This window comes from Cystoisospora suis (assembly GCF_002600585.1).
Source record: "Cystoisospora suis strain Wien I chromosome Unknown contig_1002, whole genome shotgun sequence".
NCBI lineage: Eukaryota > Apicomplexa > Conoidasida > Eucoccidiorida > Sarcocystidae > Cystoisospora > Cystoisospora suis.
In genome coordinates this window covers 40,111-55,561 of record NW_027153803.1, presented here as the reverse complement: position 1 = coordinate 55,561, position 15,451 = coordinate 40,111, and the positions used below count along the sequence as shown (strand labels likewise).

At 52.0% G+C, this 15,451-nt stretch overlaps 1 protein-coding gene across 1 annotated transcript; it reads right to left on the bottom strand.

The window, feature by feature from the left end:
- Positions 1–119: 119 nt before the first annotated feature.
- On the bottom strand, positions 120–15,324 carry CSUI_002352 (galactose oxidase). Its single transcript, XM_068062554.1, has 7 exons — positions 13,724–15,324; positions 8,948–13,248; positions 7,607–8,131; positions 4,474–7,244; positions 3,721–3,861; positions 1,257–3,205; positions 120–288 (listed from the first exon to the last, which is right to left on the bottom strand). The coding sequence occupies exons 2-6, from the start codon at positions 12,972–12,974 to the stop codon at positions 3,002–3,004; spliced, it is 7,668 nt and encodes a 2,555-aa protein (XP_067925471.1). The 5' UTR covers positions 12,975–13,248; positions 13,724–15,324; the 3' UTR covers positions 120–288; positions 1,257–3,001.
- Positions 15,325–15,451: the final 127 nt, after the last annotated feature.

Sequence of the window (15,451 nt, the reverse complement as noted above, 5' to 3'; positions counted from 1 at the left end):
CCACGTCCAACTATTTGCAATCGGCATCCAGTCAACAGCCAGAGTCGAAACAACCTCACGGGAATGAAAACCCCAAGTAGTTGAAAGCAACCAGAGGTACTACCCCACAAATCTTCTGTTCAGTACCAGATACTCCCGTACTCCCTACTCTTTGCCACACTGACTACTGCTGTGATAAAGAAAATTCCGAGGGGCACAGCGCCCAAAGCAAGTGTAGCTGCCTGTCGATCATGATGCCCAACTTGTGAAGCAAGGCGGCATCTCTTGGTGTGGTCCGCAGCACCGCACCTGGGAAAAAAGAGGACGTCGATACGATAACCCGACCCCAGACAACCGTTATGGAACTGTCATTCTACTACACGCTACTGTGTCCGTTCTCGAAAGTACACGGCGACTCGATTTTTCTCTTCTCCCTCATTCGCTAAGTTGACCGCACAGACACCTCTCACAGAGGTACAGCTGGGTGTGGATCGGATATCGCGTTGTGTCACGAGGTGTCGCCAAAAACATATCTGACTGACCGAGACATACGCGCCACGACTGTGCTCCACTTCCTGTTACCCAAACTATACTATCTACCTTCCTATTTGTTTACCGATACGGCGTCGAGTTTCCTGACGAGGACTGACTACTCACTGGTCTGCTGTCCGTCCGCAAGAAACCAACGCTAAACTCCACCCCACCCGTGTGCAGTCCTCAGTCCACGCCCAGACTACTACTGAAACGAGTGCCAAGACTCTCTGTGCACAAAAAGACTGTCGAGTTCCAGCATGGTTCCGCGCCGATCTCTGGACATGCTTTACTTGTCACAAAAATTTGACGTGGTCCGCCGCCACACACCGACAGCACCATCACCACATATAGACGAGACGATAAAAAAGAAAGATAGACCATTCAGCTCCGCCTAATGGTCGGTAACTGTCCAAGCCGCCGCTACCCCCTGACCTGATGGTAAGTACTCTAAACTGACTGCCCCTTATCCACGCAAACAAGTACCCGGAGTGACACAAGATGACGACACCAGCCCCTCCTCCTGACACCGCAACTGCCCTCAAGTAACTTCCGGGGCTTACAGGCCATCTCATACGGGATGGGTATATACAATCGAAGAAATGAGCTAGAAACGCTCTGGAAGACAAATCCAGTATCACCGCCACTAGTTGCACGCATACATGTATGCAAACAACTACCACTGCCAGTGCTACCCCTGACTGGCTTACACCGTTCTGTCCGCAGAAAAAAGGGGAGAGACATACCTTTTATGAAGCATGATAACGATGACAATGATGATGACGCTGACAGCCTCACTGAGCCAAAGGTCTTCCCTTGGTGACCTACAACGGTCATGCATACAACCGATAATATATATATATATAAGTTTGTGGCTGACTTTACATGTAATAAACTCTTGTAATACCGACAAAACACAGCGCCAACACCCAAATATGGCCTGGGTAGCCCACCCCACCACTCAAGATGACGCAGGTAGAAAACTGACTGGCGCCCCCCGTAGCACTGCTGATATACGCACACACACATGATTGGAAAGGCTGTCGGCACTTGGAAGCCAAGGTCACCCCGCTACATACATATCTATATAAAAAGTACTCGCAGCAGAAGGTCCCACCCCTTACAGCGGTTGCTTCTCTTCGTCCCTCCCAACAACCAAGTGCATGCACTTCGTGTGCAGAATGGAACGAGACTCGGCTACTACATCATTAACATACCGGTTCCTTAAAGACACCGGCACCTGTACGGGAAGAAAATAAATCATAACTGCTCAACCACTCATGTGCTGATGCTTCGCCAAACCAAACACGCATGCACTTCGAGCGAGCAGCGTCATCACGAGCACGTTCTCGGAATCGATCCCTAACGGCCGCTACACCCGGACGGCTGTATGTATCTGTACAGAACTATTCGGACAGTCATAAAAGAAACTCATGTGCCAATAGATAGGAAAACACAAATAGGACGCGTCTTCCTGCTGGTGCTTCCGCTTCCCTGTGTGTATGTATCGTCCCTCAATAAATTTTTTCGGTCGACTTCTGTCTTCGTTAAAGAAGACACAACGTGGTGCGGTACATACATGTGATGGTGGCCAATGATAACGCGGACAATACACAGGGGTAGATATATACATACACATAAATATACAGTACACTCACCTCAGTGAATTCAACCAACAAAGGACATGAACGATGACGCCACTTTCCAGCGCGCAAGGCACGGAACTGTGATTCCGATGACCCCCGAGCTTGCAGATCGTCATAACAACAGGAACCGGAAAGAAAACGCAGATCTAGCTACCTACCCATGCGATTCGGAATAGTCATCACGTCACGATGTGTGTGCTGACGTGTATTATCAAGAAACCGCATTCAAATGATAGATGTAAATACCGATGCGTCATGGAGTTGTGTGTGCAAGTAACACGCTCTGTTCTCCGTTCAAAAGTCAGTCGCTTATAGCGCGCCCGCACCCTTGTCGGCAGAACCCCGGCTACCTCGTTACCTACCAGCCGATAGTTTACCAAACTGATGAATAAAGTCAAAGCTCAAGCCGCATAACAGATCAGCAACACAATGGCCGTCAAACCCCTTCTCCTGTGAGTTTTGCCCCTCATCTAGATCCCCCCGTCATCCAGTACCACTGAGCGATGCTTGCAACCAGCAGCCACAGGATTCATCAGCCAACGACTGACTGATGTACACATCATACTATCTACCCTGGTTACCCAGACACCCCTTACCTCCTACCCACACTGTTTCGTATATCCGCGACATGTCCGCAAACTCCGAAGGAATCACACGGAGAAAAGACTCGTACGTCCCGGAGACTTCAGCAGCAACCGCACGGAGCGAACTCGTTACTCACGACCGCAGTTTTCAAAGACTCCAGCACTTCTGCGACCCGCTGAGCTTATATGCCTGTTTCTCTGGAATCATTCAAAAGGATCTTCAGCTCTTCTTCACCTCGTCTTCACTCCTGACGATGCAAACTAAGAACTATCCTCGCGGGCGCGTTGAAAGGATTGAGGTTTTCCATCGACACTCCTGCTGTGATGTGAAAGTATCCGTGAGAGATGTTCGTGAGCCACTGACGGATGATGCACACCAGGAGCGGAGACCCCACACTCCTGCTCAACTCCAACAACACTCCGGTCCTTTAGGAGACGGGAAAAGAGCGCCTGTGCTTGCTGATACTGCACCGAGTTCACAGGATAACAAAAGAGAAGAGAAAAGAAGATCGCTCACGTCAGTGTGGACAACGACTTGTCTTCAGCCCAACTCAACTGGAACCACGTCCTCTCGTGAAACCTATGCCTGTAACATCAAAACAACCTGCAAGTTCGGCTCAGTACACAAGAAAGCAGTGGAGTCAACGAATCATCATCTATCTCTTTTCAGATGAACAGCCACCTCTGATGTTGTCTGCCTACCTTCCTGGATGCGACGGTCCGATACTGAGCAAAATACGTGGCGACAACTGAAGCGCAGATTTCACTCCTGTAACGATTATGGCTGCAGTACCTACTGGTAGTCCACAATTCAATTAGTTAGGCACCAGAGAACCCTGTCCACCTTCTGTATGACTGCAATACCTATTGATACTCCAGTATTCAGTCGGCAATGTAGCGGAGATCCCTATATGCCTACTCCGTGGCAGCCTTTCCCCGATCAACTATCTGCTTCGAATGACGGCACAGCTGCTGGATACTATCTCATGGCTTGCCTTTGTCGATAAGGCATCCACATCCCGTCGCTGCTGCGCGATAACCTTGTCCCGAGCTGCAACTTCAGCGTTTAGTTTCTGCTCCCTTTGCTGATGATGTTCCATGTCCTTCTTGACATCGGAGAGCTGCAAAGGATTGGCACACAAGCACTGAAGTGGTACGACGTAAGAGGTCTCCAAGTGATCCACCATCTCTACCTGGGAATGAATCCAAACTGCTTATCGTCTCAGCTGAAGTAAGTACTCCTATGTCTGACGTTACAGACAACTCCTTTTAGTTGAAGGAGCCGACTTCATACAGATTTTGATTTCAAAACCTAAGTGAGGGACCGAAAAATTCGTTCGATAAACGAGTCACGCGTTGGCTGAAGCGCGTTTGCACCCGAAGCAGGGCGAAATTCGACCGCGAAGTCTGAGGTGCCTCCCCCTTCCGTATCGCGCCGACCTGCTTAGAGAAAAAACCCTGATGATACGACTGAGGAAACGCGAGAAAAAAAAAAGGCGTCGCGGGTACCCTAGGTTGCGGTACCTGCATATCTCTACGCCTACTTCCCGCTGCGGTCAGGATTCCTGACTTGGTAACAGGCCGAGCAAACGAAACCCGAGGGCTATTGCTACAGTCAGTAATCCACAGCTGGCTCAAACAAAGCACCTCCTCGCTACCCCTACACACGACTGTCCTCATTTTCCACTCTAGCGACGAAGCTGCCGCTTGATGGAAGGCGACTACATGCTCACCTTGGAGTAGACATCAGTTAGCGCCACAGAGAGCCTCTGCACCTGCTCGGCGAGACCTTCTTTCTCTTCTGCCCATTCTTCCCTCATTCTCTGAAGTCGTCGAGGCTGTGCCTGGAGCTGCTGCCGTAGATCCTCCACGACTTCTCTATACTGTCCAAGCAAAACCAGAGCGGCTTCTTTCCGCTGCCTTTGTTGTTCTTCGGCTTCTTTTGTTGCTTTCAGTTTTTGATGAAGTTGTAAGCAAAGCTCAACAGGCTTAGATAACACAACATCGCCCGCTTCCCCACGTTCTCCCCCCCCCCAGGTTTTGCTTGTTGTTCCTGCCTCAAAGGCCTCAGACGACAGGCCATCTGCTGCTGTAACGCTTCCGTCCTCCCTTCCTTGTACAGCTGCAGGAAAACGTCTTGTTTCCCCCAACAGGGCCTTAAGTTCTCCCACAGAAAGAACCTTCTTGCCACTAGACCGGGTTGCCAACTGAGAGACGACTTCTGAACCGAGACCCTCATCACTGTTGGCATTCACCTTCAGTGACGAAGCTTTGACGGGTTTAGTCGAATTCCACACTATCCTTGGAAAGTCCCCGGTGCGCTTCTGAGCTACATCTCCTGCTCCCTGCGGATCAGTTACACTGCCTGGATTGACGACTGCTCCTCCTGTACACAGATCTCCCGCCCTTCCCCCCCGTGGCACACCTGACGGGTGCCCCGCAGCAGAAGTAGGACGGAGGAGAGTAGACGAACAGCACGTACTATCTGGACAATTGAGCCGGTCCTCTGAAACAAATAGTGAGGGTCCTGACTCCCCGCGAAAAGACTGCAGAGTCGCTCCTAGCTGCTGCGACAGGTCAACCATCACTCCACCCGCTGCGTTTTCAACTAGACGCGTACGATCTGGTAAACCAGCACGTACTGTCACAACTGGGGACTCAACTGTCTTTGACAATAAAGGACTTTCTACCTTCCTAGCACCGTTTTTCGACAGGTGGATACGATAAGCATCCGTGAACACGGTACTCCTCTTGCACGACGAAGGAGCAGCAGCGTTGTTTGCTTGGTCGACGGATCCGTTGAACGGACTGGTGCATTGACCGTTAGGGAGACCCGGCTGCGGAGTCGAATGCTGCGGTAGGGATGGCTGGATGCTGCCTCGGCCTTCAAATATAAACAAAGAATCATTGAGGACGGCTGCTGAGCATCGAAACCTCGGTAACGGGATCTGCCCTTCCACTAACAACTTTGACCATCTCGAAGACGGGAGACGGAACTCCCACAAGTCAGACAGACAAGACTGCTTGCCACCATAACCTCCGAAAATGAACATGCTGTCCTCTACAACCACCGCACCGTGACCGTATCTCGGAGAAGGCCGTGCTAGCCTGTCCGCGCCCGTTGAAACGCCGATACCTAGAGCCCTGGCATCTGCGGCTCCTTGAGAACAACAAGGAATAACTTCTTCCCAGTATCGTCCCTGGATATCAAACGAATAGATATCACCAAGCTCTTCCTGCGTACTGAATCCTCCAAACACCCACAAGCGTCCATCTTTGTAAACGCAACTATGACCTGCCCGACCTTTCGGAATGGACGGATACCTCCTGTCACTATTCCCGCCACTCAAAGTTCTGTCCGGCTTCACACTGCACGTGAGATCACCCCCTGCTACCCCACCGCGACCACCAGTTCTTTCGGTTGTTTCCCCAACAGCGCACTTTAGTCCTTCCTGCCCTCCAGCAGCCGCATTCCTTTTCCTCAGTTCTTCATACTCGCCACGACCCAGGTGCTCACCACGCACATCAGCACCGGTGCAAGTTGATGAGAGCACTCGACCGTTCGCTGCCTTTCCTCCTAAGGTCCACGAGTCCGAAGGCACGACAGATTCAGTTGACCATGAAAACGTTGTCTGGTCGCCAGTGGTTGTACTATTGTTTCCTGCCGGATACGGATTTCTGTCCCGGTGGTGGGTGGACAGACCGTCCATACTTCCAAGAACCACCGGACTACTTCCTGAAGCGGTGGAGACGCATGCAAACTTTCCTCCCTGCTGCGTGTCAGGACCGTTCTGGATCACATAGACTCCCTCTCCCCCCCCCGTAACATCCGTATCACAGTTACCATTACCTGCGCGCACCGGGACCTCTGTCCAGCGCAAAACCTTCAGATCTAACCGCCACAACTGGTTCCTGCACTCCCAAGATCCGCACATAACGAAAGACGGCTCTCGAGCAGCGGGACCCGTCGCGTTTCGCCTGGAAGTAGCTGCTGAATTGGTTGCTGGCATGTTTTCGCTCGTGCGGCTCTCCCGCGTACTCTCACTTCTCGCTGACGGACGAAGACGGCGCCCCTGTCGACCGATACCTCCGAACACGTAAAGACTGTCGTCATACGGGCTGTAACACCAGCTGCTGTCTTGAAGGAGCATTGGAGGTGGTGGAACTGCGGCTTGTCGGGCATTCCTATCCGTCCCGGCTGACTGGCATTCATCCTGCTGATCTGTTCCCGGCCTTTTTGCTTTCTGTGGACATGACTGCTTACAATCTGGTTTCTGCCGCCCCCTCTCCTCCGTTTTCGCGGGAGTAGCAGTTCTGACAGAAGCAAGCCGTGAATTCTCAGGTTTCGCCGCCTGGCCAGCGGAGTCGGTCGACGACAAAGATGAATCTGACGACATAGACGCCACAGACTCTGACCGCGACATCCCGCTGGAATCTTGCCAACACTGCAAAGTTTCAAATAGCTTGGAAGGGTCGACACTGAGACGGCTCCACTCGTGTGTCGCTGCGGAAACACGTAGCATATCACAAGGCCGGAAACAAAAGAGGATGAAAAGAACAGCCTAACACACAATAAGGAACGGTCCCACACTGTTGAACCCATTTGCGACATCACTATTCCTTCACATAATAAAGGCAATATGAGAACCAAAAGTGCAAAACGGCCCGTCATCTTGATTATATTCAACACTCGTGAACAGTGTGGCCGCCAAATCCATGAGGTCTTGGCAATATCGAGGCACCAACCCGAAAGCGAAGTATTATGGCGGCATACTACGACCACTACGGACACGCACCGTCGGCCTGGTTAGAAATTGAGCTGAAATGGAGACACGTATCTAGCCCGTCACTCCCATCCGTCCTTACTCAAATCAAATGAATACAGCGAATTCCAGTCCGCAATGCCATCGCGAGATCGGCCTCCGTAGACCAGCAGTTTAGGCCCGCCCCCCGGTACCAGCCCTGGACCCGGCGTATTCTCCGATGCTTCCGTCTTTTTGCCTCCTTGGGCTTCGGAGATGCTGTTCCTCATTCCTACTACGGTCTCGCCTTCTTTGCTGGACTCCTGGTCGCCGGCTTCCCCGTCCGTTGCCCCATCTACGGGCTCTACTACTGCCTTGTTTCCATCCGAGATCGACTTTCTACCCCCTTGTACCGGGTTCCTATCTAATCCGCCTTTTGTTGCTACATCGTGGCCATCCTCTGATTTCAAAGACTCCTGCTCTCCCCCCGGTGTTGCTACAACGCGCCCGTAACCACTGTCAAGTGAAGACATTGAAGGTGTGAAATGTCGACCTAACTCGGTCGTCGCACACACAATCATGCCGGAGCATGGAGGCGGAGCTTCACCGGTCGCAGGCAAGGGAACCCAACAGAACGAACTGGAGCCATCTGTGAAACCCAAACATACACACCAGAGGAGTTCGACAAAAACAGCCTGTTAAGCGATGTCTTTCCTCGATGCAGTTTCGGATCTTCAGTTGGTTGTGATTCCTGAAACTCAGACCACTTGGAGAACAACATGGATTCAGAAGACTGGACTTCACGAACAGATCGAAGAAGCCTGGCTTCACCCAGGCCTAAATTCCAGTAAATGAATTGCCGCGGTACGGATGAATAGCAGGACCTACTACCGCTCATGCGCCACCTGCGCCCACGACGAACAAGAAACGGAAAACGTTACTGTCGTGACACTGACTTACCTTGGCACAGCAGGGCAAAACAAAACGTGAAGCTGTTACAGCAGCTCGCTCGACGCTGTCCAACTACATAAACGCGAACGCGTCCGAGCTTCAAGTCACCATCCACAAGTTGCTCATTCATTTCCCGCTAGCAGACCCAAACGAGTAAGTACCCCGATGCCTTGTAGCAGGACATGAAGTCTCCTTCGAAGCGAGGGGCGTTCGCACGGACAGGTCTGACCCCCCCTCCGTCCTAAGAGAGAGACAGACAGCGTCGAATAATGAAAGCCCACTAGACTACACGGCACAGAGAAAAATGCATGAGCTCTGTCCATGCCTTCCGGGGGGAAGAAGACCAGACCAAGGTTGTGGGGACAGGAGCGATGTCAGTTTCCTTACGCACGTGAGTGCAAACTAAGGATAAACGAGTGCTAAGAAAAAGAAAAAGGAGAGACACACTATGAACAAAATTTCTTTGCTGTAATTTCCAAGACAAGTCGTATCAACCAGCTACTCTCTTGCTTACGCGTGGGACGCAGCCAACTGACAGTATTACATAGCTCTCCGTCTTTTCCTCGTCGACCTCCGAACGCGAAGATGCCCATCTCGCAGTAGGCCACCCTCCCGCCTTCAGAAAGAATCCCCGCGAAAGCTGAAAGTGAGTCGGCCTGTCCGGTTGCGGATGGCGGAGAATGAGCAAGCGAATGTACAGTCAACTTCTCCCACATATAAAGCCGTTTACAAACTGAATGGACCGGAACTGCCGCGCCACTGGTGAGCTGCCCCCTCTCCGAACCATACGGACTCTCCTTCTTCCCACGCACTCGCTCCGGGGTGAACAAGTCCAACCCTCTGCGACTCGCTGCCCCCTCGACTCCTAGCAATGGAAGACCACCCTGTGCAGGAAGATCCATGCATCCCGGCGTTCTCCACAGGCCATGGGGGGAGACCGCCGAGGAGGGGCGGCCACACAACGCTGTCCCTTTCTGCGCCGCAGCTGACTTCTGTACAGACAGTGCCCCCTCCGGTTCGGGATGCGATACTACTCCACTCCTCTGAAGTTCGGATGGTGACTCCTCCAGCTGTCGAAGCATCATCTTCTTTCCTGCTGGGGCGCTGAAAGAAGACCTTCTGACAGCAGCCTCAGCAGCACCATTAACAGCATGCGGGAACCGCTTTGAAAGCAGAGCACGGTACACCTCTATAAGCTTCATTTGATCAAGAGAGCCCTCACTACACGCTACAGCTACATCTGTTTGTGCACATTTCCCTCCTTTTTGGTTCTTCATGTCGCCGCACCACTCACCCGCTTCCCCCCCCAAGTTACGAGGTGAGTCCTGAAGGGCAGAAAGCAATGCCTGAACGGGTGGTAAGGAATTCTTGTCTCTCATCACAAATGTATCAGTTGTTGAGAGGGGCTGGCCTCGCACCTTCGCCCCCCCTACGCACTTTTCCCGCTCCATGATTTTCTCTCTCGGGATGCACTCTCTCTCCCTCGTGTACTTACTGAAAAACTGCCGTTCTGCTGTCCCCCTTCCTAACTGTTCAGCTAGCAGTAGCAAATCAAAAGAAGCTAATGAGGCGTTTTCTGCTGATTCAAAGCCCTCGTCTTCCCCAAACCTCATCTTCCCAGTTCCGATCTCCTTGTGAAGACTACCGAGGCCTGCGTCGGAAGAAAAAGGAGCTTGTCGCGGACTGGCGCCCTGCCCCGGTGCTGACTGCCTCCCAGACAGCCCATGGGCTTGTTGGGAAAGCTGCAGTAGCTTCTGACTCTTCGAGAAGAGTTCCTGATTCTTCGCGTTCTCTTCCTGAACGAGAGGCAAAGACGTCAAACCCCCTCCTGCTGTGGTAGAAAGAAGCTGATCTTGACGTGGTCTTCTACAGTGTTGCTGCTGGGTCGCAGTGTCATGCTCCGCGATCGTCACCGAATCCGAGATTTCAGCTTGAGCTGCTAGATGCGCTTGCAGTAGTTGTAGCTCGATCGGATGCTGTGGGGAAGTCACTCGGAGCTGCTGCTGCGAAGAGGAAAAGCCTGCAGCCCCACTTGCCGTGCTCGTCTTCTCGCCAACGCCGATATCTCGCCCTCCTGTTAGACCGTCATTCCGGGGAAACATGGTTAAGCCTGGAGCAGGTGGTGGTGGGACTGACACCTCTCTCGGAACAGATTCGATTGCAGGAGATCTTGATCTGGAGCCCTCTTCTCTTGACAGGTGCACTTCGCGGAAGAGCGAGGATCCTAACGAACTAACGCTTTTCGGCTGCTCCCGCCCAGTCGTTCCCCCCAAGTTACTGCTGGGGTGACTCCACGTCAGCTGACCGGGCGCTGGAGCGCCACTCTGATCAACTTGCTGGGTGGTCCTCCGAGAAATAGTCTCAGAATCACGTTCCTCAGCAACGGAAGTGAGGGAACCGCCACGAAACACTGCTGCTCCTAGTCCAGCGGACTGGTAATTCGATCGTCTATCCCTCTCACCTGTACGCCGTCCACAAGACGCAAAAGACAAGGAGAGACCGGATCTTTCATCACCATCATCAGAACTTCCTGCTGCAGCCGCGCCGGCGATCGTCGAGAGACCGCCAACTCTTGAAGTTGGAACAACAACCTTTGCACTATTGTTTGTATTCTCGCCTTCAGCTGAAGGGACTGCTGCCGAGAGCTGGGATGCCATCAAACGTCCTGAGTGTACAAGGAGCTGCTGATGAGCTGCAAAACTCTGCCCCTTTCGTTCGTCCTCTCGTTGGAGGGGGGGGGCAGAGAGAGTTACCGGAAGACCTGTGTTACTAACGAACGCTGCTTCGACGACCCCTGTGCTATCCTTGACCAGCACCTGCTGCTGTTGGAACTGCAAATGATCTGCTTGTGTTTGCCGCATAAATTCTGACCCGCTGTTTTTACCAGTACTGTTATCACCCCTCTCCCGTTGTCTTGAAGACATTGTACCAGGAGAAGAATTCCCTTTTGTGTTCTCTCCATGAAGGAGTCTGAGAAAGGACGCGTCTTCTAGCAAAGGATGTCCGCCCTGTTGCAGACCAGACGGCACCCGACCCTGCTGTTGTTCATCTGCATGCTGCTGAGATGAAGATGGCGTCGAGTCAACGCCTGACGCTGACAGCAACGGGTTACCTCCATCGAAGACAGCCCGGATGACATCTGCTTTGATAAAGCTCGCTCCCTTCCCCCGAGGCGACTTGGAGAAAGTCTGCCGGGCTTCTAACGGTGCAAAATTCTCTTCACTTTTAGCCCGAGTATCTTCACCTGCCGTACTACTACCGCTACTTCCCGGAGGTGCACAGGCTCTCCCGGAGATCAACGGTGGTGAAACGGGTGCTGGGGGAGGCGGGCCAAGAGCGCGTTCCAGACGGTAACCCTTCTCACATGATTCCTCCTGGGTTGCCGAAAGTCTAAGCTGTTCGTCTTGCTGCTGACTAGGCTGATGAGCGGAGTGATCTGGCATTAAAGACTGGAGTAAACGAGAGACCTCTCTATCCTCCTGAAAATTGGATAACGGCCTTGCTGCACTACCATCCCCGCTACAAGTCAGCTTCTCTCCCACATCTCTTTCAAGACCGGGGGGAGGACAAAGTATGTTCTGAGTTTCGTCTTTCAAAAAATCAAGTAGAATAGCTGGCACTTGACCAACAAAAAGACTCTGATCTACGAGGTCCTTCTCATCAAGAATGAACTTCCCACCGGACGAAGGGATCCACTTATCTCTCGACACCCCGTCACCCAATTCCTGGTACGGGGAACCAGTACCGCGACTACGTACAACGCACGAAGTGCTGCTTTCCCGGAACAAGGAAGAGGATGCAGCCGTCACTTCCGTAGCCGTCGCACTGAGAAGCGGAACGGCTGACAAAGCCAACGAGTCAATACTTGTGACAACACACACGCCATCTGACTGATGAGGATACCCTCCACCCTTTCCCGAATCTGAGAGTCCAATAACAAAAGGCACCTTATCAAATGAGGAAGCGACCGCTGAAGAACTGCTTTTCTTCTCGTTGTCTTCTTGTGACTTCTTCCCATCACCATTCTGGTCGCACGAGGTCCTTGCCTCACCACCAGCGCCAGTACACACTTCTTTTGCCCCTCCACGTTCCTGATGACAGCTTTTCTGCTTCCCGTCGACGACTAGCTTTTTCCCACTGGAATCCGTTGCAGCGCTATTCTCGGTATGTCGTTCCTGCGCAGCTATCACGCTCTCTCCCAACGAGGGTGAGCGATCAGCGAGATCCGCCAGATGTACGGTCTCTGTTACTACTGCTGCAGTTGCTGATGTCTCGTCTCCTGCCATGTCGTCGTCCTCGCCCTGGACGTGTCTACGCTTTTCCCCCTCCACACTCAGGTCTCCCTCCTTCCAATCGGCGGACATTGAAGGCGAATTTTCGTGTGCTGACGAGCTGCTGCCATCAGCAAGACAGCTCTCATCGGCATCGCCTCGGCAGAATGTCATCTGTTCCGCAATCTTCACCTCAATCTCCGCCTCTCCCGTCTTCATGGGCTGACCTTTACTATTACGACTACCAATACACCCCTTCTCTTCATTCATTGGCCACAGGGGCAATGAGCCCTCGGCGCCTTCTTTCTCAAAGCTGATCAAATTCCCGTTACTGTTGTTGGTCGCACTGCCACACCCGCTTGACAAACAAACCGCAGGGAAGTCTGCCCCAGCGGCTCCGCTGCTGCTGCCCTAAGTGATGAGTTAGCCCCACAACCACACCAGTCATATCCTTCTGTGGTGCAAGCAGATCTTCACACTATTCTCTCTTATCATCAGCGGGAGTCATTAAAAAAAAAGACGGCAAAGAAGAAATATCATCAGCCTGTACATAAAAGCAGTCGTAGGGCAATCTGAGCTCTGCTATTGTCGCGTGCACTTTGTCGATCACAGTCAATCCAGCATAGTGTTCCTCGTTCTCCATACATTTCCACTGACTGAACACACTCAGACGACGACCGCCGCTACCACTCACTACCACCTGATGCTGCCTTCTTCAGGTTTCTGTTTCCACAGTACACATATATATCCTAGGTTGGAAACGGGGAGTCACACAAAAAAGCTGAAGCATCCACGACCGCCTACACCTTCGCTACTCGCAACCCACTCTATCTTTCATACTACGGTACCCTCGGACACGAATTGGGCCTGTCAAGGAATTACCCGTTTCTTACGACTTTCATTTACACCTTCTACAACACCTGGCCTCCCAGTTCTGACTGTTTCACCTTGACTATCAGCCGTCTAATACTGTAGAGAATTGTACACTCGTCCAAGGAATGCGACGCATCTCTGCTTACGATGGCCCCAAAGTAATACGGATACTGAAGGCGGTGACGAACCGGCCTTCACGACGCCTCCTCAACAACGACCCTTCAGCACAAGTGAAGAGACAATTGAGAGAACGGAAGAAGCAGCTACACGGACACACACCCAGTCCGCCGCAGCTTCGATGAACACGGTACAGCAAAGAGATGGGCCAGGCGTCTTACCACTGCACGCACTGCCTTCTCCGCTGATCTCGAATTGTATGCAGTCGCTCGACATCAAGCCACCAGTATCAACGTTGTGTTTCAAAAGCCAGAACAAACATCCAGTGTTAGCAACCGTGTTCCTCTTAGAGGCAAGACTGCTATGAAGACACTCGAGATCGAGCTACAACAAGGGTAGGACAAAAATGGCCTACCAGAAATAACAATAGTCACTGTGAACAGTCGACACGCGCGTCGTCATCGACTATCAACGGACACACACGATGCAAGTCGACCTGGTAAAGGAAAACGGCGATAGGCGTGTACCTGCGTTGGTTATGCCGTGAATATTGTATCCGTCGTCAAAAGACACGAATTCACTACCATAACGTGTTCTTAACGTTTCCAGTATAACACCCAAACTCTGCAACGATGCAACAACATGCCTCCCTCCTCCCGAAGGCCACAGTTCCCGACCACAGGCCACGAGTGCTACCAGCGGAGCCTCCGGCAACGATGCAACAAAAGCGAAACAGAGATACGGTAGATAAACAAGGCAAGACGCAAGAAAGAACAGGCACCATGTGTATTCAAAGAAGAAAGACAGAAGCAGGAGCAAAATCGTCTGCGGGCCGTGAAAAGGACTGGATTGACGACGATGACCAGAAACAAAAACGGAGAGGACAATCACATCAGTCGACGCGATTTTCAGCGAAAAGAAACGACACAAGAATAAGGAAAAAGAAAACTCCCAGGAGCAACCGTTTCTCGTGTACTACCATGTCTAAAACAACTAAGGCAACCATTGGAAGGAAAAAAGTGATGCCGTCTGCGCCGCCACAACGGCCAACAGTCTGTCATGCAGCAAAACTCGGGACAAAGCTCATGAGCACGTTCCACAGTCAATCCCAACCTCCGCGATCGCCTCCATACTGGGATTCAGGGTGCTACAACGGCTTCATGTCTCCTATACGAAGCAGGTATCACTAAACGAAAAGTACATTAGTTCGCGCTGCCTGGCTGTATACTCATACTTCACTTTCTCAGGACAAAAGCACGGGTTCGTATACGGCGGAATGAGCAGAAAAATTGAAATCTGTTTGAACTGAGCCACAGCAAAGGGGAGAAAGACGGCGCGCCGGGATCGCTCTGGATTTTGGAAGTTGATGACCTTCCGTAATCGGTCCGCCCTCGTCCATCCTGTCCTGCATACCTCCTTGGGGAGATAGAAAAAAGCAGAAACAATATTAAGAAACACAAGGAACGAAACCGCGTGGGCTGAAGAGATTGTAACAGGAATCAACACTAACCTATCTTTGCGACGTGAAGGCCAGTGACAAGGGAGTGTACGGCTGTCGTTCCCTAGTAAGGGCGGCTGCAGCCTGCTGAAGGCTGGTCCGGCCTTCAATCGACGTAACAATTGGCGCAAAGGAACACAGAAGATTCAATGAACTCGCGTACTGGTGGTTTCGAATGGGGTGGTAGTCCCGGTAGTCGACGACGGGGTCGGTGGTTAAGCTGGTCTCCTTCCGAGTAATCCACATTGCAACCATTTAC